The sequence below is a fragment of the Mycteria americana genome, chromosome 4 (genome assembly GCF_035582795.1).
Source record: "Mycteria americana isolate JAX WOST 10 ecotype Jacksonville Zoo and Gardens chromosome 4, USCA_MyAme_1.0, whole genome shotgun sequence".
Classification (NCBI taxonomy): Eukaryota; Metazoa; Chordata; class Aves; order Ciconiiformes; family Ciconiidae; genus Mycteria; species Mycteria americana.
This window is the reverse complement of record NC_134368.1, coordinates 37307671-37332332: the sequence shown is the minus strand read 5'-3', so window position 1 is coordinate 37332332 and position 24662 is coordinate 37307671. Positions and strand designations below refer to the sequence as shown.

The 24662-nt window shown below is 41.7% G+C and overlaps 1 protein-coding gene across 1 annotated transcript in view; it reads left to right on the top strand.

Annotated features, from left to right (window-relative positions):
* The first annotated feature begins 3420 nt into the window (after positions 1-3420).
* SNX25 (sorting nexin 25) overlaps positions 3421-24662 on the top strand; it is a 91599-nt gene continuing 70357 nt past the window's right edge. The window contains exons 1-2 of the mRNA XM_075500220.1: positions 3421-4183; positions 18414-18498. Coding sequence (XP_075356335.1) covers positions 3737-4183; positions 18414-18498 — 532 coding nt within the window. The 5' untranslated portion in view covers positions 3421-3736. The remainder of the gene's footprint in view (positions 4184-18413; positions 18499-24662) is intronic.

Genomic DNA, 24662 nt, shown 5'->3' with positions numbered 1-24662 from the left:
TTTAAAAGTTCACGAGCGCTTCTGAGTTTTGTGCCCAAGAGGCTTTTAGGAATTTATGTAAACTCTTAACATGACTGTAACTACAATGTAGCACAACAGCGGTTATGAAAAAGCATGTAATTCATTCAAAGTTGTAAGTATGCTAAAAACGTAAACTAAGTATGGGCTTTACACACCTTTTTTTGCCTATAATGTAAATTTCTATTTTAATTGGGAAATGGTAAATTGCTAAGCTTTATAGCAATGTGATCTGAACCAGAAAGGCTCACAAAACAGAAAGTAAATGTGAAAAAGCCTTTAGGAAAGTATTCATTTTAGGCTTGTCTAAACATTTTAAAGGTGCAAATTTATTGAAGTTTAAAGTTTGTAGTACTGTGAAGGTGAAATTTGCACGACTGTCATTAAAGACAGATGTAAAGTGTGTTCAAACCAGTGGGGCTTTGTTTAGGGTATGTTATAAACAGGTAAATTACACTCCTAGCTCAAAGGAACAAAGTGAAGATGCTGACTCTCCCCCCAAATCAGACATCATTTCTGTTTTAAAATGAGATTGATATAGTCTTGTATTTGTAGGAAAGGTATTTGCTGTAATGCTTGAATAAGGTAGATTTCGAATCTCTTATCTCATAAACTAGTTCCATGACTGAGTAAATAGTTACAGAAAAAGAATAAAATAACCCCTGGTTCAAAAATTGACCTCTGAAGTCCTTTTGTCTTGTACAGAAAAGTAATTTTTAAAGTACAAAAGGGGAAGTTCAAATAACACTGAGGTGAACTTGAAAATTGCCATTGACTTCAGTGTAGCTAGGATGTAATCTAGAATATTAGGAATTGTACCTTGGGTTGAAAAGTCATAGAATCTTATTAAAAACTAAAAGAAAAACAATCAAATCTCCCTCTAGCTCTATGGATACACACTTGAGTTGATTTAGACATATCTAATTCAGGGTACGATGTGTAAATCCTAGCTAAAATTGGTGGGATTACTCATTCAGACAAGAACTGTTTTTGTGCGTAAGCACTGCAGGACTAAACCGTTATTGCAGGTAGGTTTATTTTTTTACCTTCCTCTCCACTTCTGAGAATTAACACTCCAATAAGAAAATAATCTCTGTTTACACAGGACTAACAACATTACATGCTCTGCTTCAGGTTAATTTAAAAGTCCAGTTCCCTTAAGTAGTTTTGACAGAGGCCCAGGCAGTTTCCTGAATGCATTTGCAGTAGAAGGCCTCTACACACTCTGTCTGGTTTCTTGTGTGGATCCTTATTAAGATCCCAGAATAGATCTTGAATTCAGTCCAAAGCCCTGTATTTTCTGAAATCTGTGAGGAATAAACTGTGTGCTGGGAGATGGATCTTTTCTTTTTGTTTTCTACCTGATGAGAATAAAATAACTGCATAGGAAACCTTCTGGAATCTTGGGCCTTACCCAAAAGCTTTCAGACTCTGCAAGAATCTCTCTGTTGGTCTTAATGATCACACGTATTGAATGAACTTTGTTTCCCACGCCCTTCGGTGAAGCATCAGGATGTTCGCATGGTAGTTCGCATGGGAATAGACTGTCATTGCAATAGTATTTTCACTACTATGATATGATGATTTTCACCTTTAATCACATTAGAGACATTACTTAAATGATCAATTTTGGACACTCTGGTGAATGGTCTGAGCCAGCATTTAAAAGGTCTTTGTGCAATTTAGTGTCCACTAAATAAAATAAACTGTGTAATAAAATTGTATTTAAGTTACTGGAAGGACTTTGGATCAGATTAAGGAGCAGTGTCTCTTTTGGTCAGTGACTAAAATGGAAGCGAAAATCGCTCCAAAACTACTTTGGGATTTTAAGAGGAAATACATTGCTATGCAAACCTCTAATACATAAAGGCATGTATATATGGAGACAATTTTGTATATGAGTCAGGCCATACCATCAGACACTGTGGGTTAGGTTAGAACTAGTTTAGAAAATACTGTGGTGGAGTAAAACATTTGTTGTAACTTAGAATCCCGCCCAGCTCCGTGCCTGTACTGCGCACGTTTCCATTCCAGTTCTGCACCATGAGCTGGCAGCTGACCCACCGTTAGAGCGCAGCGCCAGGCTGTAACTGGACCTTTTGGACACCTCTACTATTCCTGCTCAGTGCCTTGGCTCACTTGGTATCGCAGAAGTGTGGGAAAGTTTGGTGCCTGGTTTTAAAACGGTGCTAGTTGTGCTCTTGAAGTTATACGGAAAGGTAAACATTCACAAGATCAGGGCCTTGGTATTCATACTTTTCCTTCATCGGGCCAGTATCGTTCATTTTACAGAAGTAACTTTTTACAGAAGTTTTACGGAACATGAATAATCAAAAAGACTCCAACCTCAGCACCAATAGCTGTTGTTTAAAAGATAACATTCAGGGCTATTTTGCACATAAAGACCGCTGGAGTAGTGGCAATCTGGAAAGTGCTTCCCCAAAGTCTCACTACTTGTAAACGCTTCTACAGTGCTTAACTTTCTTAATGGGATATCTGCTCTTAAAATGAAGCCCATGAGTAAATGCTTGTAAATCCACTTTTGCAGAGTCTGGCTTCCTTAAGGACAGCATTGCCCTTGACTCCTACTACAAAGAGATCAAGGCCTCCCACTTTGGCTGTGGTCAGTAGCTGCTACAAACCTGCAAATTCAGAGGACCTGTAATTGCATCACGCCTATGGCAAGGTGGACATGCATCCCGAGCACTTCTGAAATATGGCAAGGCCTTTGCCATACAAGGAATTTGTTCTCAGAATCTGCCGCAAGCAGTTATAAAACATCAGACCAGCGGAGGGAGGCTAGTGATGGGAGTACTGGCAGGCTTCGTTTGGGGTAGTGGGGCTGGTTTTTGCAGAATCACTGTTGCATCATTTCAATCGCTGTTCCAGCAACTTTTTATTTCCAAAATCCAGTTATTTATGGTCTCCTTTGGCTGATCAAAGGGGTGTAGGCAGAGGGGCGCGTACAGCCCTCACTCAGGAGGGGGTCTGGGCCTCACAGATGCCCCAGGTCAAGGCTTTGTCCTGAGCTCAGGCCAGGGCCTCCGTGCTGCAGTCAGACCATCCCGGCCCCCGCTGGGCCGAGCCGCGGCCTGCGGGCTGCAGCCCCCCAGCTACCGGAGGGCCGCCCGGTAGCTTTCCGCGGGACCCGGCTCCACGCCACAGCCGGTGGGGATCTCCGCGGGGAGGCACCTTCCCCTCCGCCTTTCATCCGAGCGTACCTCTTCCCTGTCCTCTGCGCGGGGACGCGTCCACGCCCCGCCACGGCGGAGCCCCGCAGCGCCGACCCCGGCGCACGGCGGCCGGGCCGAGCCGGGCCGCGCCGCGCCAGGCCCCGCGATGGGGCGGTGCGGCGGGCGCACATGTCCCCGGCCGGCCCGCCCGCCCGGCACCGCCCCCGCCTCCTCCCCTCCCCCTGCCGGACACGGAGCGGCGCGGCGGGGCCTCCGCGGCTGCCGCCACGGCGCTCGACTCCCGTCGCCCACCGGCGGGCAGCACTGCCCTCTCAGCAGCCGCCAGGAAGCGGCCGGGCCGCCGTGCACCCGCCCGCTGCCGGGCATGAGCTCCGGCTCCCCCGGCGGCCGCAGCGGTGCCAGTGGCGGCGGCGGGCGGCGGCGGAGGCGGCGGAGGAGGAGAGGGGGGGCCCCAGGAGCGGCGACCTTCGCAGGGGGCTGCCGTGGCGGGAGATGCTCTTGCTCCCAGCGGCGCCAGGAGCAGCATGTTCCCCGGTGCCGACAGCACTAGCAGCACGGCCGCGCAGCCCGAGGCGGCGGGGGCCGCCGCCCCCGGCCCGCTGGGCTCACACGGCCCCGGCGGCGAGGCTGGCCGCCGCAGCGCCCCGGCGGCCGCTGCTGTGGCCGGCGGCGGCGAGGAGGAGGCGGCGGAAGACGAGGAGGACGAGGATCCCGGCTCGTCCCGCTTCGTGCTGGCGGCGGGGCTGGGGCTGCTGGCCGTATCCGTCGCCCACCTGGGGCAGGAGCGGGCCGAGGCGGGGGGCGGCGGGCCGCCGTGCCTGGCCCTGCTGCTGCTCCGCCTCGCCCTCTACGCGGGCTGCGCCGCCGCCGCCGCCGCGCTGGGCACCCTGATCGTCGTGATGTGTCGTGGCCGCCGCCGCCTGCCGCCGCCGGACTTCGCCGCCGCAGCTCCGGTCCTGCGGGTCGCGGGGGTAAGTAGCGGGAGGGGAGCGGAGCCGGGCGAGCGGCGGTCGCGGCGCGCCCTCCCCTTCCCGCCGGCGGGAGAGCGGGGAGGAGGGGGACGGAGGTGGTGCGGCCCTCGCTCCGCCGCGGAGCGCCAGGCCACCCAAACCCGGTGTCCCGTTGTCCTCCCGCGGCCGCAGTAGCCTGCCCACTCTGCTCTTCGTCGGGGCTTTAAATGGGAAAAGTTGTGTGGGAGGGTAGCAGGCGTACAGGAAAAATCAAGACTTTGCTCTGAGAGAGGTCTTTGGATTGCGGGAATGCTCGTACAGCAATTTGTTGTTGGCTGTGTCTCAAATCCTTTTCTGCTCCTTCAGTTGAGATGTCATTAGTAAAAGAGAGAAACGTGCTCAAAGGGCCAGCATAGCGTTGCTTAAATGCATGCTCTGAAGTTGGGCAGCTTCAGATAGCGTTATCATTATGCCTTGAGGAAGTGCCAACGTGTTCTCAAACTGCTGCAGACCTCTGTGTGAAAGATAAATTAATTTTATGTACATCTAAAATGTAGCTTATCGTGTTCATGAGCTCTTTGTAGCTCACTGCTTAGTGTTTTCTGGTTTCTTTGGAACGGGACTGGTAGCACAAGGTATTTGGAGACTGACTACAGGTGCTGGTCAAAATAACTTTCCTCCCATCCACACCTCCACCCCCTATCAAGTCATCCAACGCTTGGGAGCTGATCCTAGACAGGCCTGAAAAACTGCTGCTGGAGATGAGGATCTGCCTGCACTCCCGCTCTGCCCACAGGTCTCAGGGATGTGGTGTTTGACATCACAGCCGGTGACTCTGGTCGGGTGCCCTTGGCTCCTCACCAGGGAGTTGTAGACCTTAGTGGGGTGTGTTAGCACGTGAAGTGCTGCAGCAGTAGACAGTACCACCTAAGTGCTATTTCACTTTGATAGTTATGCAGGATACCTGAGAGTGCTCTGCAAAGGATAAGGAGCATAATTTGTGCCACCTTGGGGTACAGCCTAGCTGTTCTGGTGACCCAGTTCATTATGTTTAGTACATGCACTCTTCTTGTTAGCAGCAAGTAAATAATGCTGTCACTTCTGTGTTTCTGGGGCTGCAGTTGGTGCAGCTGAATTTGCAGAAAGCAGAGGGTGCTGGCAGGGCAGAGAACCTGTTAGAAATCACTTGCTGATACAGTTCGCTGTCTTTCCGTCTTGTCAATCAAATCAGCTAACGACCTGCAGTAGTGGTTTATCCCTTCATTCTTTGACCTAGGGAGGGAAAGAGCCTGTGTTTGAGAGCAATACATTTTTCCAGGCCTGCATTTAATGGAAACTGGCAGGACATTATTGTCAGTAGAAGGGATTGTTTAGCTAAGGGTTGGTGACTTCAAAAATACAACTCGCAAAGGTGCATTCAGGATCTGTTTGTGGCAGTGGGTGTGTGTGCTACTCGTTTTGTTTTCTCGGTAGACTTTTTTTTAAATCCTGTTTGCTTTGAAGACTCAACATCATACTCAGCTTTTTGAAGGGAGTAAAGAATAAACAGTGTGTATGAGCGTTAGAAGTGGGATATGGGGAAGTGAGAAGATGTAACACACAAAGTCAAGTGATAAGCAGAAGGTACCTGTTCTGTATGTAGTGTATTAAGTGGGTACAGGTAGGGATTGTTCAGCTAGTTTTTGTTGGAGGAATGCTGAGGAACAAATGTGTATTAAGTGCGTAAGCACCTGAGTAGGAAAAGACTATATGCTTTTGTATTTCACCATTAAACTACCTTACACCAAAGGGGAAAAAAAGAAAAGGAAAAAAAAAAGAAAAATGCATCAGTAATAAATTCCTGTTGCCTTCAGATTTGCAAGATTAATTATTTCAGTGATAATGCCATAGCTCCAGTGACTTTTATGTGCTGGTATACTTATCTGAACATCTGGATGTGTGTTAATTTACTTTTAGGAGAACGTATTGTATACATAGTACAAAAAAATCTTTATATAAACTTAATAACTGAAATCTCCCTGCTGCTGCAATGATGGGTAACTTGCAGATTTGTGAAACAGCCAAACAATGAAAATCGATTTAATTTGGGAAGCCGAGATGTTAAGAAAAAAATTAAATTTATTGCTCTCTTTCTCTCCCCCTTTGTGAAAAACATAACACATAAGCTCACTGAACAGGAGTGAAACTAGAACTGTCCAGAGACAAATACAGTCACTTTGGTTACTGTACAACATGCACTTTCTTTTTGTGGTATGTTCCTGCCTGTTTCTCTTCAAGTTGTTCTCCTATTGTGTCCATCCATTGGATTCATATATGTAAATAGTGCATACCTGTTTTTGCTTTGTGTGGTCTAGTATGTGGTGTTTGGATTTATTGTAGCTCTATGGTATGTGTTCGTTGTTTCAGGAGGGAATGGAAATCTGGTATTTAAAAGTCACTGCTAAAGCAGCAGTACCTGCTGCAACCCTTTTTCTGGCATTATTTCTTTACCCTCTGCCTGATTCAGTTAAAATTTTTCTTTCCCTCCTCTTTGCACTGTTCTCAAAATTTAACCTGGCTGTGTGAAAGGGACTGTCAAAAAAGTCCCTTTCTATTTAGAAGCTGTAATTCCAGGCATTTTATTTGGGTTTCTCATGCCTTCAATTCACAGTTTTGTTGATTTCTTTCTGATACAAAATGGCTTCAGGGCTGCAAAGCTCCTTGCCATACTTTTTCTGAACACAGTTTTGCATATGTTTAGCAGATTTCCTAATTGGTGCTTCAGCACAAGTAGGTGAAGAAAATCATAGTGTCTGTATAGCCAGCATATAGAAATGTAGGCCATTCAACTAAAATGTTTATTGCAAAGTTTCCTTCATACATTTCTCTTTGAAAAATTTGTAGGTTAATCTTTTTATTATACATCCTTCTGTATTTACACTGCTTTATTATCATTGAGTTGTTACTCTCCCATTTTTCATAGAGCCTTATGATCCTGTTTTCTTGTCTTTTCTGGGAGCCAGTAGTAGGATGACTGTAAAGCTAGAATTTTTTCAGCCTTGTTGTGTCTTTTCCTCAAGAATAAGGAAGAACCTTCCGTTGGCCTAATAATTTTAAAAGTGTTTGTGGGGTTTTGCTTTTTTTTTTTTTTAGGATAGTGTCTTATGGCTGGCATCTTGCTCTGCATGTGTCATATGTACACAAACTCAAGGCAGATAGGTTCATTTTTCGTTCTTTGAGTGATTTTCACATTGAGGTTAACAAATGAGGAAACACTAAATATTCAGTAGTAAGTATTTACTCTAGTGGGAGTCAGGCTCACCTCTTGGAAAGTGAGTGGGAGTACTCTTGATCAACTTCAAAGGGACTTGGATCAAGTTCTTTATGCTGTGCTGAAAAAAGGGAGTTCTTTGTAAGTTCTCAATTCTGCAAGCGCTTACAATGTGAGTTTAGTGCTGTTGATTTTCATGGACCTGTTCATGCAAGTGTGTAACTGTGAGGAAGTGCTGTGTTGCAGGTTCCGACTTCAGGAGAGCAAGGTGTATGCCTTTTATCATTTTGCTTGAACTTGCTACTAGAGAAGCCATCTTTCCAAATGTGAAGCTGTGCTTTGTCCTAAATATTGTTTGTGTAACCCCTTTGGGACTTGAAAGGTGAAGAATTTCTGCTAAAGTTGGGTATCTGAGCAAGAGCATTTGAAATCCGCTGAGAACTGCAAAGCAAGGTGTGCACTTTATATCACCACGATGAGGTCTGCTTTCAACATAGTCCTCCTGTATGTGAGAGCTCTGATCACAAGGTATATCTGGGCAGTCTTCTGGCTTCCACTTAAAGCTTTGTATTTCTTCCAGTGTTCTTTTATATTTTTATTGAAAAGAGAAGGGAAGAGAGGTGTACAGGCAACTCATAATATTGTTTTACTTATTAATGCCTCCAAGTATTTAAATTAACAATATTGGTAAATGGTTTCTATTGATATTGAAATAGTGGGAATCGAACGACACCTTGAAATCGTACATTATGTTATTGTCAGGTATTTTTCAGCACTTCTCAGGAGCTGTTTTAGGACAAGATTATTTGTGGTAGACGAGGACAGCAAAATGCAAGATGGCAATAAGGCATGGTGGCCCAGTTGTACTTTCATAAAAATGTCTGTCTGAAAGGGGATTTTCACTTTTCAAGTATCAGTGGACTTGCTCACACCAAAGATAGCCCTTGAAGAGACGTGTTAGAACATGTGTCACCTTTTTAAATTCAAGCTTGTTCCCTACATGGCTGTTAACTTGTGTGGTTGTAGGGGAGATGGCTTTGACTCGTATGAAGAACCATGTTAACCAAGTTAGTGGGAAGGGGAAGGAAAACACGTTTTCCCACATTTACAGTGTGAGTTGTTTCTCTGCCAAAAAAACTGGCAGGACAGAGTTTTCTTTTCAGCATAGTGTTTTGACTCTGATTCAAAGCAAAAACTCTGATTAATAGAGTGCTGGGTTATCAACTTCATTTAAATAATGGAAAAACCAAGGATTAGTTTATTAGATTTAAGTCCCGCACTTTAAATTCAGATTAAATGGTTGATACTCTGTATAGAGAATGATCTACCTACCCTGTCTTGCAGCACTAGCAGAAAGGTAATAAACGTTGGTTTTTCTCCATCAAAAAGGGTACACTGATTCTAATGTCCTGGTTGTAGTTTCCTATGATTAGCAGTTGCCAGTGATTTTTAGTATTTCTTTAAAACTTGGCTCCTGACATATTTGGTCATTCTTGTTCACTTCTGTTTAGTAGCTCTCCATTTTCAGAAATAGTTTCTTCTTACTTTCTGAGGGAGACATGTGACCGTGTTTTATGTTCCTAAAGGCTTGTTCCATCCTTGAACGCGGACTTTTTGTGAATCTGACATTAATGGGAGAGCATGGGTAAATCTTTTCTCATTGGATTAGGTAATTGTTGAAATCATAGAATCGTTTAGGTTGGAAAAGACCTTTAAGGTCACCAAGTCCAACCATTAACCTAGCACTGCCAAGTCCACCACTAAACCATGTCCCTAAGCACCACATCTACACATCTTTCAAATACCTCCAGGGATGGCGACTCCACCACTTCCCTGGGCAGCCTGTTCCAATGCTTGACAACCCTTTCGGTGAAGAAATTTTTCCTAATATCCAGTCTATCCTGGTGCAACTTGAGGCCATTTCCTCTTGTCCTATCAGTTGTTACCTGGGAGAAGAGATTGACCCCCACCTCTCTACAACCTCCTTTCAGGTAGTTGTAGAGAGCGATAAGGTCTCCCCTCAGCCTCCTTTTCTCCAGGCTAAACAACCCCAGTTCCCTCAGCCGCTCCTCATCGGACTTGTGCTCCAGACCCTTCACCAGCTTCGTTGCCCTTCTCTGGACACGCTCCAGCACCTCAATGTCTCCCTTGTAGCGGGGGGCCCAAAACTGAACACAGGTGTCCTGGTTTCAGTTGAGATAGAGTTAATTTTCTTTATAGTGGCTGGTATGGGGCTATGTTTTGGATTTGTGCTGAAGACAGTGTTGATAATACAGAGATGTTTTAGTTGTTGCTGCAGTAGTCAAGGACTTTTCAGCTTCCCGTGCTTTGCCAGGTGCAGAAGAAGCTGGGAGGGGACACAGCCAGGATTGTTGATCCAAACTGACCAAAGGGCTATTCCATACCACATGACGTCATGCTCAGTATATAAAGCTGGGGAAGAAGAAGGAAGGGGGGACATTTGGAGTGATGGCGTTTGTCTTCCCAAGTAACCATTACGCGTGATGGAGCCCTGCTTTCCTGGAGATGGCTGAACACCTGCCTGCCCATGGGAAGTAGTGAATGAATTCCTTGTTTTGCTTTGCTTGTGTGCGCGGCTTTTGCTTTCCCTATTAAACTGTTTTTATCTCAACCCTCAAGTTTTCTTACTTTAGCTCTTCCGATTCTCTCCCCCATCCCACCGAGGGGGAGTGAGCGAGCGGCTGCGTGGTGCTTAGTTGCCGGCTGGGGCTAAACCACGACAACAGGATTCGAGGTGCGGCCTCACCAGTGCCAAGTACAGAGGGACAATCACTTCCCTCGTCCTGCTGGCCATGCTATTTCTGATACAAGCCAGGATGCTATTGGCCTTCTTGGCCACCTGGGCACACTGCTGGCTCATATTCAGCTGGCTGTCAACCAACACCCCCAGGTCCTTTTCTGCTGGGCAGCTTTCCAGCCACTCTTCCCCAAGCCTGTAGCATTGCATGGGGTTGTTGTGACCCAAGTGCAGGACCTGACACTTAGCCTTGTTGAATCTCATACTGTTGGCCTCAGCCCATCGATCCAGCCTGTCCAGGTCCCTCTGTAGAGCCTTCCTACCCTCAAGCAGATCAACACTCCCACCCAGCTTGGTGTCATCTGCAAACTTGCTGAGGGTGCACTCAATCCCTTTGTCCAGATCATTGATAAAGATGTTAAACAGAACTGGCCCCAACACAGAGCCCTGGGGATCGCTGCTTGTAATTGCCCGCCAACTGCATTTAACTCCATTCACCACAACTCTCTGGGCCCGGCCATCCAGCCAGTTTTTTTTACCCAGTGAAGCGTACGCCCGTCCAAGCCGTGAGCAGCCAGTTTCTCCAGGAGAATGCTGTGGGAGACAGTGTCAAAGGCTTTACTAAAGTCTAAGTAGACAACATCCACAGCCTTTCCCTCATCCACTAAGTGGGTCACCTTGTCATAAAAGGAGATCAGGTTGGTCAAGCAGGACCTGCCTTTCCTAAACCCATGCTGACTGGGCCTGATCCCCTGGTTGTCCATCAGATGAAGCTTGCAAAGGTAAGCTTGCAGGAGCCCCAGCAGCTGTAGGAAGTGGAAGGTTTGCCATCTGTGGGCATCAATTTCAAGCATGATGCAAAGCAGATCTTGACATCATGAGCAGTTTGGAGCAGCTGTGAGGGGGAGGAGAAACTTCCTAACTTCTTTCAGTCTTGATCATTACACCTTAGTAAGTCTTCAAAAGTATTTACGGTTTTTTTACCAACCTGAAGTCAAACATGTTCTACATGTTTGTAGACATGTAGAACATGTCTGGTCTGTCTCATGTTCTGGTCTGTCTCATTCTCTGGTCCATTAGGGAGTATTAAGAGCTCTGATATTGCAGGCTTTTGCTGTTACTTCTGCCAGTCATTACAGTCTCTGTTTGCTGCTCTTCTGTTGTGCTTGTTTTAGATTCTCTTGGGCTTGCAACCAAATATTCTAATCTACTGCCATTCTTTTAATTTATCAGTTGTTTCTGGATTGAAAGGAGAGGATATGTTTAAGTGTGGTTTGTTTTTAACAGAACTGAGAGTCTGATACTTTTGTTCTTAGTGCTATCTCTTATATAGGCAGGTTAACAATCAGCTTTTGATGATGCAGGTGAGTTTACTACTAGGCAAGTCTTGAAATTAAAATAATGAAAAGATATTATCACATTGCCTATCAATTTCAGGAATATTTTAAAATTTTAAGAGAATGCTGCATGAATCTCAAACGTTCAGTTACAGTTCAGTGGGGGCCTGTTACACTTTGGGGCCTGTAGGTTGGATATTTCTGTTACAGTTTATTTTTAGGGATCTGTGGAATATCTGTTATCCTTAGGGATTTATAAGCTTTTTCAGAATTGAAGTTTTGTTAGGACGGCATGTGTTGATTACCTGCAGGCATAACTTTGAAGTGATAACTTTATTCTCACAGGAGACTAATTTCAGGAAATGAAATATTTTTCAGACTCTGTGTCTCACTTATTTGTCCCATAACTCCTTAGCGGTGAGCAGACTTAGTTTTCCACACAGCCTTTTATCCATCATGTATATTTAGAGATTTCTTGTCTTGTCATGCAACCCTTTCTGTTTCCTTCCATTGTATCCTGTGTCGTCTTCAGCTCTGCATTGTATTGTGCTTGACATTTAATTTTCTCAACATTGTGTTAGATTGACATTTCATACTTTGCTGTGAATCAGGCTGCTTTTACCTTTGTAGGGACTGCATCTCACTTGAAAAGCATTTTATGACTGACAACATAACTAGGGAGTTAGTTCATTTCTCCTGATAACTGAGCCACGCTGAGTCAGTAAGACAGATGGGTGGTGGGCTTATTGGGATCTTGCTGTCCAAGTCTCTGGCAGGGGAGTCCTAAAGGTGGAACCAAAACCTCTGTAATAAGGTCAAGAGTGAAAGCATCTTGCATTCAGGATACGCTTTGGGATTGAAAATACTGTACATGCATATCAAAAACATTCTGAAAATAAAATCTGATCATGTTCCTTCTTATTGCCAGGTCTTGGTTCCTTGTGCTCTGCAAAGGAGAGCAGCAAAATTTACTGAAGCAAGAGGCGGTTATGTAGAATACTATATCCTTTCCCAAGCTGCCACCTTGTTAAGTGATTTTTTAAAAAAAAATAAATGTGTAGTCATAGGGGAACAAGTTTGTGTTGCGTCCATGGGAGGTTTATACGACCAGTCATTCTGTACCATTTTTTCCCCTATTAAGCACGCACAGTGAAAGAGAACAAGTTAACTTTAATAAAATCAATGATGACGATCCATTCTGCATGTTTTGTGATGCTGTGTTAAAAAGGCAGAACACCCTACCTTTGTACAGTGAAAAGTCATGTGGGAGGGAGGGTATAGCAGTAGACAACACAGGAGTTTCTCTCTGATTGTCAAGCTGGGACTCTGCAGCTGAGGCACGAGTCTGTGCAGGTTTTTTCTGGCTTGCCAAGCAATTCAGTTTTCGTGGCACACGGCTCTCTTGGCCTTGAAGTGTAGGCCATAGGTTCTTGTCTTTTTTTAAGAAAGGAGGAGAGTGTGGAGATGTTTAGTAGAATGAGGCTGTGCATGTACCCTGAGAATTCATGTGAGCCTTTATTTTGATAGTGATATTAAAGATCTCAGCAGAGAATAATGCTGTATTTCTTGCTGAGCAGAAATGTAAATGCTAATTTACCAGTTATTTCTTAGCTGTAGTGATGGGAATGAAAGTATTACCTGATAAGTTTTGTTTTCATATTCTTATCTGTCTAGTATTATATGAAATCTCAAGTGAAGGAAGTTCTGCCTGGATTATAAAGTTTTTATACTGCTACAGTTTTATCAGTGTTGAACACAGTACATTTAAGATGGAAGATCCCCATATAATAAACACAATTTACATGTTCCAGAAGCTACTGTGTTAGTGGAAATAAGATATGCTGATATTATAAAATCATTACTGAGATAATGATGCTTAACATAATAGGATTAACATGTTTTAAATATGTTGATTTTTAAATTGGTAGTTGTGGTATCCCTTAATATATGTAGATTAATGCTTAATGGGACACACATATACTTGCTTTGTAATCTAAAATAGAACCATAGGTATTAATTAAAAATATTAACTCTTGTGAATAGAAAATTTATTTTTGCATCATAAGTTGAAGTAATATTTACTACTATAAGAAAACATCTATCCAGATCAGTTAAAGCTGAATTTATGGAGAGTTCAGTGAAGTATTATTTGAAGCTGTGACTCTCTACAAAGTCCAGTCTGATGTTAATGTATGTTTTACAAAGAAAAGAAAATTAATAGGGCAGCAGTGGGTGGAGCAAGTAGCTCTGAGTAACTGGGTAGTTCTTGTTTGCTGAATTAGATATAGTCTTTGCCTTTTAGATCAGTGATTAAACTGAGCGTCTCATGCACAATACCCATTTATATTGTGGGATCTGTCCTGAGCTCCGTTCTAGTTTTGTTGTAATTCAGTTAATGTAGTAGAAATAATTGTTAATTTTTCTCTGCTTCTGGCTTTAATTCCGTGGCAGAGTAAGTCTGTGTGTGGCGTGCCTGTAGCAGGTGCCTGGCTTTCTGCTGTTGTGTTTTAAGAATTACATTTGATGACTGAGTGTTGCAGATGGATTTCTTGATAGCGGAAGGTACTCCAGTGTTCTCCATGCTTTGCCATTTATTCAGTGTAGTTGTTGCAACACCTTCTTAATTCGTTAGTAATGAACATTTTTTGTTTTCTTCAAAACTAATTTTAAATTACTTAAATTGTTTAAACCAATAAATGACATGAACTTAATTTTTGCATCTGTGGGAGACTGAACCTGAGACAAAATTTCAGGCTCAATGCCAGCCTTGGGGTTTTTTTTCCTGGACCTTTCAGACTGTTGTTGTCTGCGTCTTAAATTATTCTCAAAAGTATCAAACAATGAGTATTATTCAGAAGTCTCCAGGAAATACACACATCCTTTTTTTCAGCCTGTAAACAAAGTCAAAATTGGGGAAAACTTGAACTGTTCCAGGAAGCAGGCCTCCCTGTTTGTTAGCAACCTCATTCTTTGCATGTGCTGTCCAAATGTGCTCCACCCCTACCCCTTCAAGTCATTTTGTCAAGCCGTATTTAAGTTTCAGTCTGGTTTCTGCCATTCTTCAACAATAAACTTCATGGAGTGGAGTCGTATTTTTGGGAGCTAATATAGTGCAAGTCAGGACTAATGGGGAACATACCAGGTTTTAATCAGTATAAAAGAGCAGCTAAGCTAGAGCTTTGACTGTATTAAATCCATTTATGAACATCTTTGGCTCAGTCAGGGTTATGCCAACTGTTTCATGAAATGTAGCACCATTTTCCTTTAGATGAGCGACACGAAGAAAAATGTGAAAACATTCAAGTCTATGCTTTCTAGCTGAACCTGTTCTCTGCATACATCCTCCATCTGACTTGAGGCAGGGGTGGGAAGAAAATCTTCCAGTAAAATCTGCTGGATTTTTCATTCTCTCAGCTGTTAGAGCTGATTTTGGACTGTGAATTTTCTGAAATCCTTCTGTTATCACAGGTGCTGGTAAACCTGTGTTACCGGGTTGTTACTGTGGGTTTCAAGGTGTTTGTTGCTGTATGTCAGGCAACTCAGGAGTGCCTGTTAGTTTTTTAGTTTTTTTTTTTTTATTTTTCATCTTTATTGTTCTCACAGAAACAGAATTTTTTAAAAGCAAATCAAAGCTAACAAGACTTAAGACTTGATTCTGCTAAATGCAAGTTCCTAAGACTGAAAGGAAAAAAGAGTTTGATCAGCTGTTTTAGAGAAGGCAAATTAAGATCTGATCCATTATCAATCACTAAATTAAATTCACAGTTCTCTGAAGGATCGTCAAGAATCACAGAACAGTTCAGGTTGGAAAGAATGTCTGGAGGGCATCTAGTCCACCCCCCTGCTCAGAGTGGGTTGAAATAGTAAGGTTGCTCAGGGTTTTCTCCTATTGAGTTTTGAATATCTCCACGGATGGAGACTCCACAGCCTCTCAGCACCCCCGTTCTGGTATTTGACCAGCCTCATAGTTAAAATAGTTTTGCCTTGTAAGTGATGGGATTTCCTGTGTTGCAACCTTGCTTCTTGTCCTGTGCATCTGCAAGAAGAGTCTGGCTCTCTGTACCCTCTTGTTTGGTAGTTGGAGACAGCAATAAGGTCTCCCATGAACTGTCTTTTCTTAAGCCTGAACTAACCGAACCGACATCACTCTAATGCATTTAAACATTCCTACTTATTCGAATGTTAGATTCTCATCTGTTCTTGAAAATTTGTTTTTAAGCAAAGTTGAAACCTTGTTTTTAAACAAGGTTTGTTTCTTGCTCTGTACTTCTCTCTCAGACTGTGCATGGTGTTGTATGCAATACCTGTATGAGTATGGAAAATTTCGCAGAAAATCCACTATACTGTGCATCTTCCTTTGCCCTTCATTAATTACATTTGTGCAGCAGCAAAATCACCATTGCTAGTGGTGGTATTCACTTCTTACCTTTTAAATTCTTTTTGATCACTTGTCTTACTTGAATTTCTCCATGCTAAACATTGATGTTACTCTTTTTTTTTTTTTTTTTTTAAATGAAAAGCCGGTGCCTTTTAGAAGTCAAACGTACCAACCATAGAGGACGTTCTCAATGAAATATATTCTTGCAAGCTGAAATGTGAGTTTGTATCTTGGTATTTAAGAGGCAGCATTTCACTGAGGCAGTGATAGTCTGCCTTGTTCTTAACATGAATGGTCAAGATTGAAACATAAAAGGATCAGTTCCTGCTTTGTGGAATTGTGTAGATTGGATCGTAGTGTGGTGATGTGGAGCCAGCTACTTGCAACCATGGATCCCCTCTGACGGCCTTTTTTTTTTTTTTGTTCCCTCTGCTGTAAAGAAGTCCTGAACTGAGGCAGGTAGGGAGGCAAAAGCAAGAGTTCAGCATTTATAATTTTTGTATCTCAGTTTGTGTTTAAACTATTTTTGAAAGGAGTAATTTGTCTAGCGCTTCACGAGAGCGCTTACTGATGCTTTCGGCCATAAAAAACACTTCCTGCAAACTAGGTACAAATGAGAACTGTTGATGCCTAAATTAGGGGCTTGAGGTTACCGACCTCTATGCAGTTATGACTGTTTAGCGCAAGGCTTAGACTTGTAGGATACCCAAGCTAGCATGAGTGTTAAGGAAGATGGGGTATGTTGAGCACAGAGCTTCAGTCAGGATTGTGGCCTTGTGTTTAGGAGCTCTTTCTTCACAGAAAGACGTGAGTGATTTTGCTTAATAGAGCTTTCTGAATCCCTTCCCCCTCCCCAAATGTATTTGGGATGTTTAATGTCTCTGTGAGTCTGTCTCTTCTCTTTTTAAATTGGAGTGGTTGTGAATCATCTGATTTCCTGCTGCAAATAAAGCAGAAAAATCCTGAAGTAATTGTGTGACTAGCATTAACACAGCTTTGCGTGGAGGAAGCACGACAACATTAGCAGTCAGAGGTGATGTACTGGAGCCTTACAAATACTGTTGTTAGGTGTTCTTCCAGACAGCAGAAATACTTTCTTCAGCCGTTTATGGCTTAAGCTTTTACCAGCATCACGTTCAGGTAAAAGGGGCCCATGAAAATCTGTGGTGGCTCACTAATCAGATAATACTCTGTTCTTACCCCTCCTTAACTATAGTTTTGATAGTAAGAGGTGCTGCAAATGGAGGCAAACATGCTGAAATCTTGCTGCTCTTGCCATTGGTAGTGTTGTCAAGAGAGGAAGAAAATGGCTGGAAGACCACAGCCGTGGTCTGAGAGTAGCGACTGGTAGAAGTCTAGGGAGTGTTGCTGCACTCACCCAGAAGCTGGAACAAATTATCTGTGGGTGGAAGGAGGGCACTCAAGGCCTGGAAAGTATCTGTAGAAATGCTGTGTGTTAGGTGTGAGAGAGTCTGAACAGCTTTATTTTTGCTGTTGGGGTAATGCTTAGACTCCATCTATGTCCCATTAGACATGCTTTATACTAGATTCTACATGCATGTATGTGCACTAGAAGGAAAATGTGTTACACCAAAATACACTATTAGCCTGCAAATTGGCTGAAATAATGGCATAGTACCTTTAAAAGCATTAAAGAATGTTTTTACTTAAACCCCCATTAAAGTTTATACTGCTTTCTTATTCTCTATTTGGTGAATGTTGGAGGGATTGGGACATTTCTGAAGTGCTGTCTCCTCACTGAGAAGAGTCTGAGCTCCCATCAAGGGGAGCGAAGTAAGCTGAGTGGCAGTGGGGACAATTCCTATTTCTGATTTGAATTGCACTCCTTTCTATATAAGGACAGCATGGATCACTGCTTTTTGTCTACACCCTGAAAAATGTTTCTCTGTCTGCTCACCTGTTTGGACATTATAAGGGCTAATACTCCAAAACAGACAAATGTTTGTATAGTACAGCAGGTTAAAATGCAGCAGCCAGAAGTGTCTTTGAAGGAAGAAGCCCAAAAGAATGTGAACCAAAATTACTGGAGGAGATCTAAGGGCTTCGCTTTTATTTTAAAAAGTGGTTTATGGGGCTGAATGAAGTCTGTCTGACAGTAGGCTGTAAAAATGTTCTATTTGCTATTGACCTATCTCTTGGAAATCTTAAAAGCTGTGAAAATACTGAATAGAAGAGTTCCAGTTGTTTTATTAAATGCATGTCCTGTTCTCAATGCATTGAATTGCAAATTGGATACAGCTCCCTTCTACCAAAAAAACGAAACCTTAAGATAATTGGCAAGTTGTACAGCGTACCATATGCAACAATGGGTATTAATGTGTGGTTAATGAACGATGTATAATAACCTCGCAGACAATTGACACTCATCTGTTTTAATCATATGGGGTGACAATATTTGTATAAAAAACAAATTATGTAGTACTATCACCTTGAATTCCAGTTTTATTTTTTCTGTCATTTTTGGTTTATTTCTTCCTCTTATGATGAACGTTCTCTTTGAATTTCAGAGTAATTGGTCTGGAAGCTCCCATGATTCAGTCCAGTCAAGGAGAGTGGTCATTTCTCACAACATGGATAAAGCACTGAAAGAAGGTGAGACTTAACTTGGACAAAGGCACATTCGACTCTGAATATCTCTTGTCCTCTTAGCAAACCATGACTGTACAATATTCCAGGATCTTAGAGTATGACCCTGGTTTATTCTGTGATACAAAATAAAAGTGCAAGGTCTTGGTCTTCCCAAGAGATCCACTGTAGTAAGTAATGTGGTGTTGTTTTTGCAATTTAACCAGTATCTTGTCATTTTAGTGTCTGTTTTTTACATATATTAAAATAGAGTCCTTAGTACTTGTGCACAAAACAAAAGGGTAACATTTCAAAGATTCTTGATTGGATGTCCTGGTTTCAGCTGGGATAGAGTTAACTTTCTTCCTAGTAGCTGGTATAGTGCTGTGTTTTGGATTTAGCATGAGAATAATGTGATAACACACTGATGTTTTAGTTGTTGCTAAATAATGCTTACACTAACTCAAGGACTTCTTGGCTTCCGATGACCTGCCAGCGAGAAGCTGGGAGGGGGCACAGCCAGGACAGGTGACCCAAACTGGCCAAAGGGCTATTCCATACCATATGTCGTCATGCTCAGTATAGAAACTGGAGGGAGTTGGCCGAGGGGTGGCTGCTCGGGGACTGGCTGGGCATCGGTCGATGGGTGGTGAGCAATTGCATTGTGCATCACTTGTTTTGTATGTTCTATTATTCTTATTATTTTCACTTCCTTTTCTGTCCTATTAAACCGTCTTTATCTCAACCCACGAATTTTACTTCCCCCCCCCGCGATTCTCTCCCCCATCCCACTGCAGGGGAGTGAGTGAACAGCTGTGTGGTGTTTAGCTGCCTGCCGGGTTAAACCACAACATCGGGTTTTCCTGAACTGATAAATCCTGTAGACTCTTGCAAACAGTCTTCCCATTTAGTGCAATTCTTGCTGTGACAACTAAATCTAAAATCAACATTAGTATTTCTGGCTGATACAGTCTATGAAATCTGTGGGTCACCAGTACAGTCACTGGGCTTTAGATTGTAAAATGTGAACTATGATAATATGGATTTAAAATACCTTGTTTACAATTCTTTAAAGAATAACTACTACTTCTGCACACATTTTTTCAACTGACTCCTAGTAATACAAAATATTGTAGAACTTGGGATAGTATCAGAGTTTGAAGCAAAAATTTTTTTATTTGTTACTTAAAAGTTTATGCTAGGTTGGAACTTAAAGACGATTTTGGGGGAAAAAAACCTAGCTTGCATGTTAAAAGAAGAAAACATATGAAGAGTTGTGTACTGTAGCTTTTAAAATATATTTATAAATTATGATGCTATTTCAGTCTTTTGTAAATATTTTATCTGATTTTGAATGTATTTTCTTTAAGATTTCTTTGCAGCACTGTTTTATCTCGTTATCTTTTTTCACATCTGGAGAGTATATTTTAAAATTATCATTGCTTTAAACAGGTTGGTTGTGTTATGAAAACTTCTTGGGATGTGTAATATCTTTAAAGTTATTTTTATGAATAGCTGTTAGCAGGATATGTAGCTAAAATGTAAAATTAGAACACTTTATCTACTATGTTTCTGTGAAGGTGAGCTATTGTAACATATCATAATTTGGTTTTAGGCACCATTTTCCTCTGGAATGTTTCAGATTACAGGATTCCTGATGACATGAAAAGAATAGCGGAGTCTAAACATTACATGTATGAAACAAGCACTAACAAGTTATTTGCTGTATTCTCACATGTGTACTTTACATTTTGGATAACCTGCATTGGAGTTTGAAATGAAGCCTTGACATAATCAGCACAGTCAGAGATAGTGGGGTTATCTGGAGACAGACAACAGGTATTGTGGAATACTGGGGGAAAGACAGTTGTGTTACACTTCCGTCCTGTTACTTGCGCATAGGAGTAACTCGTGTCTGTAAAAAATATGGGAGCTGCCTTCACCTAAGGTATTTATCCTGCAGATATCATTCAGTTGGATACATGAGTCCATCCTTACTCAGTAAGGCTGAAAGAAAGTTAACAATATTGACTCATTTTTTAGAGTTGAAGACCTTCTGTTGTGGCAGCTTAGCTGCCTTTCTGCTGTTTCTTTTCAGAGTAGCTTTTACGCTCCATTCTCACTCTGAATTTTGGAAAGCAAACTTGTCAGATTTGGTTGTATTTCTTCCAGGCCTAAGTGACTAATGAAGCCAACTTCTTCTCTGTTATGCAGTTTGACAAGGATGAGACTGTCCTTTTCACTCTACCACATGTAGACTTAAGCAGGCTTTTTGGTTTTGGAAGGTGTTCAAGTCAACTTAAGTTGGAGATACTGAATGAATCCCAAAAAGAAACATTTTACTTTTTTATTAGAGTAAAATGATCGGTCTGTCTGAAAATAGACAGGACACATACCTTGCCCTGTGACAGTTCCGAAATTTGTAGTTGTCTTGATACTACGAAAGCTTTTTTACAAGTTCATGGTTAAATAAAACTTTATTACTAATGATATAAAAAATACTGTCTGTATTTCTGTTTCATTAGTGCCATACTCTAATGCTAATCAATCTTACACTGATGAGGATTAAAGTATTTGTAAATCCCGGGAATTTTTGCCAACTTCTTGCTGTTTAGATCTAACACGCTGTTCAACAAAATGCTTTGAAAAGTCTCATTCATTTAGTTATTAGGAGGCTTTCAGTTCTGAGATTTTAATCTTGGGGACCAGTTCAGACTCCTACTGCCACTTGAGGTTTTGAGTAGGTGTTGTCAGATTATCACAGTCAATGGGGTTTTGCAGTGTTTTTTTTAATCAGATTTTACTTCTCTTTACGTTACCTTAGAGATGCAAGGATAACATTTTTGGAGGAGCTGGCATCAGCTAATTTCAGAAATGCTATTGCTGGTTATGAAGAGACAGCCCTTTGGTTAATTCTGACTTCATCTGTTTTTCATCATCCGTGTGATTAAGTTTGCCTAGGGTTTACTGTTAGTTGCTAACTATCTTGCACCCCTCAAGAATTGCCTGTTGACTGTTACTCAGTCATGCCATGCTTTTGCTGCTGATACAGCCAGTCTGTGTGGACTTTTCTCTCTGGGTTTAGAGTGGCTCTCCATTACTGCACCGTTCCCTGAGGTTCTGTGCTGTGTCTCGCTTGACAAGCTGTCACGTGCTTTACTGCATTTTTCCTGATGTTCTCATCATAGCCTGTTAATGTAGTTGGAAGGCTAGGTATCAGTGATCATCCTTAGTTTTAACTGAAGGAGTCATGCATGTTTCCATTTCAACCATCAGTCTTATTTCAGTAAACTTAAAAACATTATGGTGCTTAAATAGTATTCCTGTGATGGTCTTTGGCTGATAATAGTTGCTTGTGTCTTGGATAGCTTCTTGTCTTGCCAAAGGCAGTGTAACAGAGTTGTTGGGAATTGTCTTTCTACAGTACTGGTCACTAAGCGCCACCAAGAAGGAACTTCTGTTTACGTTGGTTTACAGCTCAGTTCTAAACTTCTTTCCTATTCCCATTGGCAACAGAGAAGTATAAAAGGATGGTGCTTCAGAGTGCTGCTTTATTCTGAATTATAGCATGCTTGCACAAGCTGTAGATACAAGGTGAGGGAAAGCTGTGAATTAGCTCTGCTACTGTGTGGTGTGTTTTATGAAATCTAAGTGCTCAAAATCAGAACAAGTGTAACGTTATAAAAAGATTTTCCTTGTTGAATATGGCAGAAAGAGAAGGCCTTTTAGTTGTAAACCCCCAAGTACCTTTTTTGGCCGGTAGTACTTGAGTGACTAACACTGAAATATGGTTTTTTCAGTATTTTTCATGCTTTTTCTTGATAGATTGATTTGATTCTTGTTTGCCCTTCATTTATATTATGCAAAGAAAAGATGACCCACTTTTACAAATACTTTTAACCTTTTAACACTTCCTGTTGCTTATCTGGTAACTTCATGTTTTCAGCCCATATCATATGGTAGTTTAGGAACGTATCTCTTAAGAGAGACTGGGCTCAGTCAGATGTGTGCTGCTGTTGCTCAGCATACTGTTTGGGCTGAGGGCTGTAGCTGTCAGTAGATTTATCCGCCGTGTGTGTAGCCAGTCTCCCAGGAACTGAATTTCATCTTCCTTTTTTATTACCCCATATCCTGTGGTCTTTTTGTTATTCTTCACAGTCAGTCTTTGTCTCTACTGCTTTAGTAGTGCCAGGAAAATTGGTCTCTATATTACTTACCTGCTTTACTGGATCATTTATGAGTAAGTAAAACAGCACAGGCCGTAGCACAAATCCCAGTAGAACTCCACTGGTGAAATTCTTCTGCTGTGAAAATTGAATGTTTATTCATATCCTATGTTTCTTAGCTCTTAAAATACTTCATGCCAGAGAGCCATCTCTTCTTTCATAGTGGCTTATCTTCCTTCAACCCTGTGTTGAGGTGACCTTGTTGGAAATATTTTGGGAATTTAATTAGATTGTACCTGTGGATCACATCTTGCCTGTCTGTGTTCTTGTTGACCCCTTAGAAGAACTCTGTTAGGGGTGTAAGGTGGGACTTGCCTTTACAGAAGGAGTTTTTTCCCAATCTATCTCATTTCCCAGCTTAAGATCCACACATTGACATTTAGAAAAAAAATTTGCAGTAGCTTCTGCCACTCTATTTGAAAAGCTGTATTTTTTTTTTTCACAGCTCTCAAAAAATGAGTTGTTTGGGTCCAAAATATGAGCAAGGCTTAATTTGAATTCATGTTCTCTCTGCTACTGGGATTCAAACACTTGGAGCTAAGAACCGTTGGCAAAGGGTACATGGGCAAAACTGTTTGAACAGAAATTTGTCTGAATTATTTTTTGAATGCTTTTCCTAGATTTCTAACACATTTTTTTCTCTATTGTTTATCTATTTGGAAATTTCCATGTTTTTTCTGCACATTCATAATAATTATTAGAGAAGCAAATGTCAAGAAAATGTTAATAAAAATAAACCAGTGTGGAATGGGAGACTGTAAGGGTATGATCCATTTCGCACAGGGGCTATCCATCTATGCACAATGATAACATCTAGTCTATTAAAGAAACACATCAGTTTCATAGAGTTTGAATAATGTTGTAAAATGCAAGGAAACCAAGAAATGCTAGTGTATTCCAAGCATGAACTTTAACAAGAGAACTGCAGTCTATAAATCACTATTGCTAGTGACTGGGGCAGGTTCCCAGTCACTGAAGTGTGGGCATTTACACAGCATTTTGCCAGCCTTTAACACCATGTTCTAAATAAAGATTTAGTGGGAATGAGAAACTTCAATAAAGATAGATAATGTTAAATATAAACCCTCATCATCTTAATTTGTATTGTATAGCTAAAGCATAATAAACTCTAAAATACAGTAAGTGAATAATGGGCTTTATCTCTTTCAATTTAAAAATTCATGTCTTGGAAATTATAGAGTTGCATATTCAGAGTATTTATTAGTAATTTTTAGGGAGTTAAATATAAGGTCTTTAATACTTTAGTTTGATTTTTGATGATGAAGATAAGGCTGCTCCCCCCCCCCCCCATTGGCTTTTGGCAGGGGGGAAAAAGTAGTAGCTGTAACAAATAACTAAGCATTTAACGTTTACCTCTATAGAACCGTTCTTTGCCAGGTACTTAATGGTGGTATAGTCTGTCATCTTTTTCATTAAATATTTATTGAAAGTATTTTTCTTCAAGTATAGCTTATCATAACCATATCATGCATGTTACATCTAGTGTTGTGTAGCACAGCATTATAACGCTTCTTGGCTATTTGGAGGTTTCCTGATGGAGGATCTTAGCACAATTCATATTAATGTTGCATTTCTATTTTACAGATTGTGATGCTTGCTGCTGTAGAATAACTCAAGTCAGACTTGTAACTATACCTTCTCTTCTGTTGTTCGTATGATCACAGGAGAGTTTTGGATTTGACCGTAACTTAAATGTAATGGTTCCAGGCTCTCTCTCCAGTGCTTTCGGGAAAGGATATTTACTTCTTGTTTGAAACTTGGAAGTCTGTGTATGCATTTGCATGGGGAGAATATTTCAGGTCTGTTTTTTAATGGTGCTTTGAGAAAATGGGTAGGCATTTAGTCCTTGTTATTCAGATTTCTATGTTGTTTTTCATAAAGTTGGGTAATGAATCTTAGCAGCGTAAAAACTGTCTAATGTGAAGCTCTGCAAATTGCAGATTT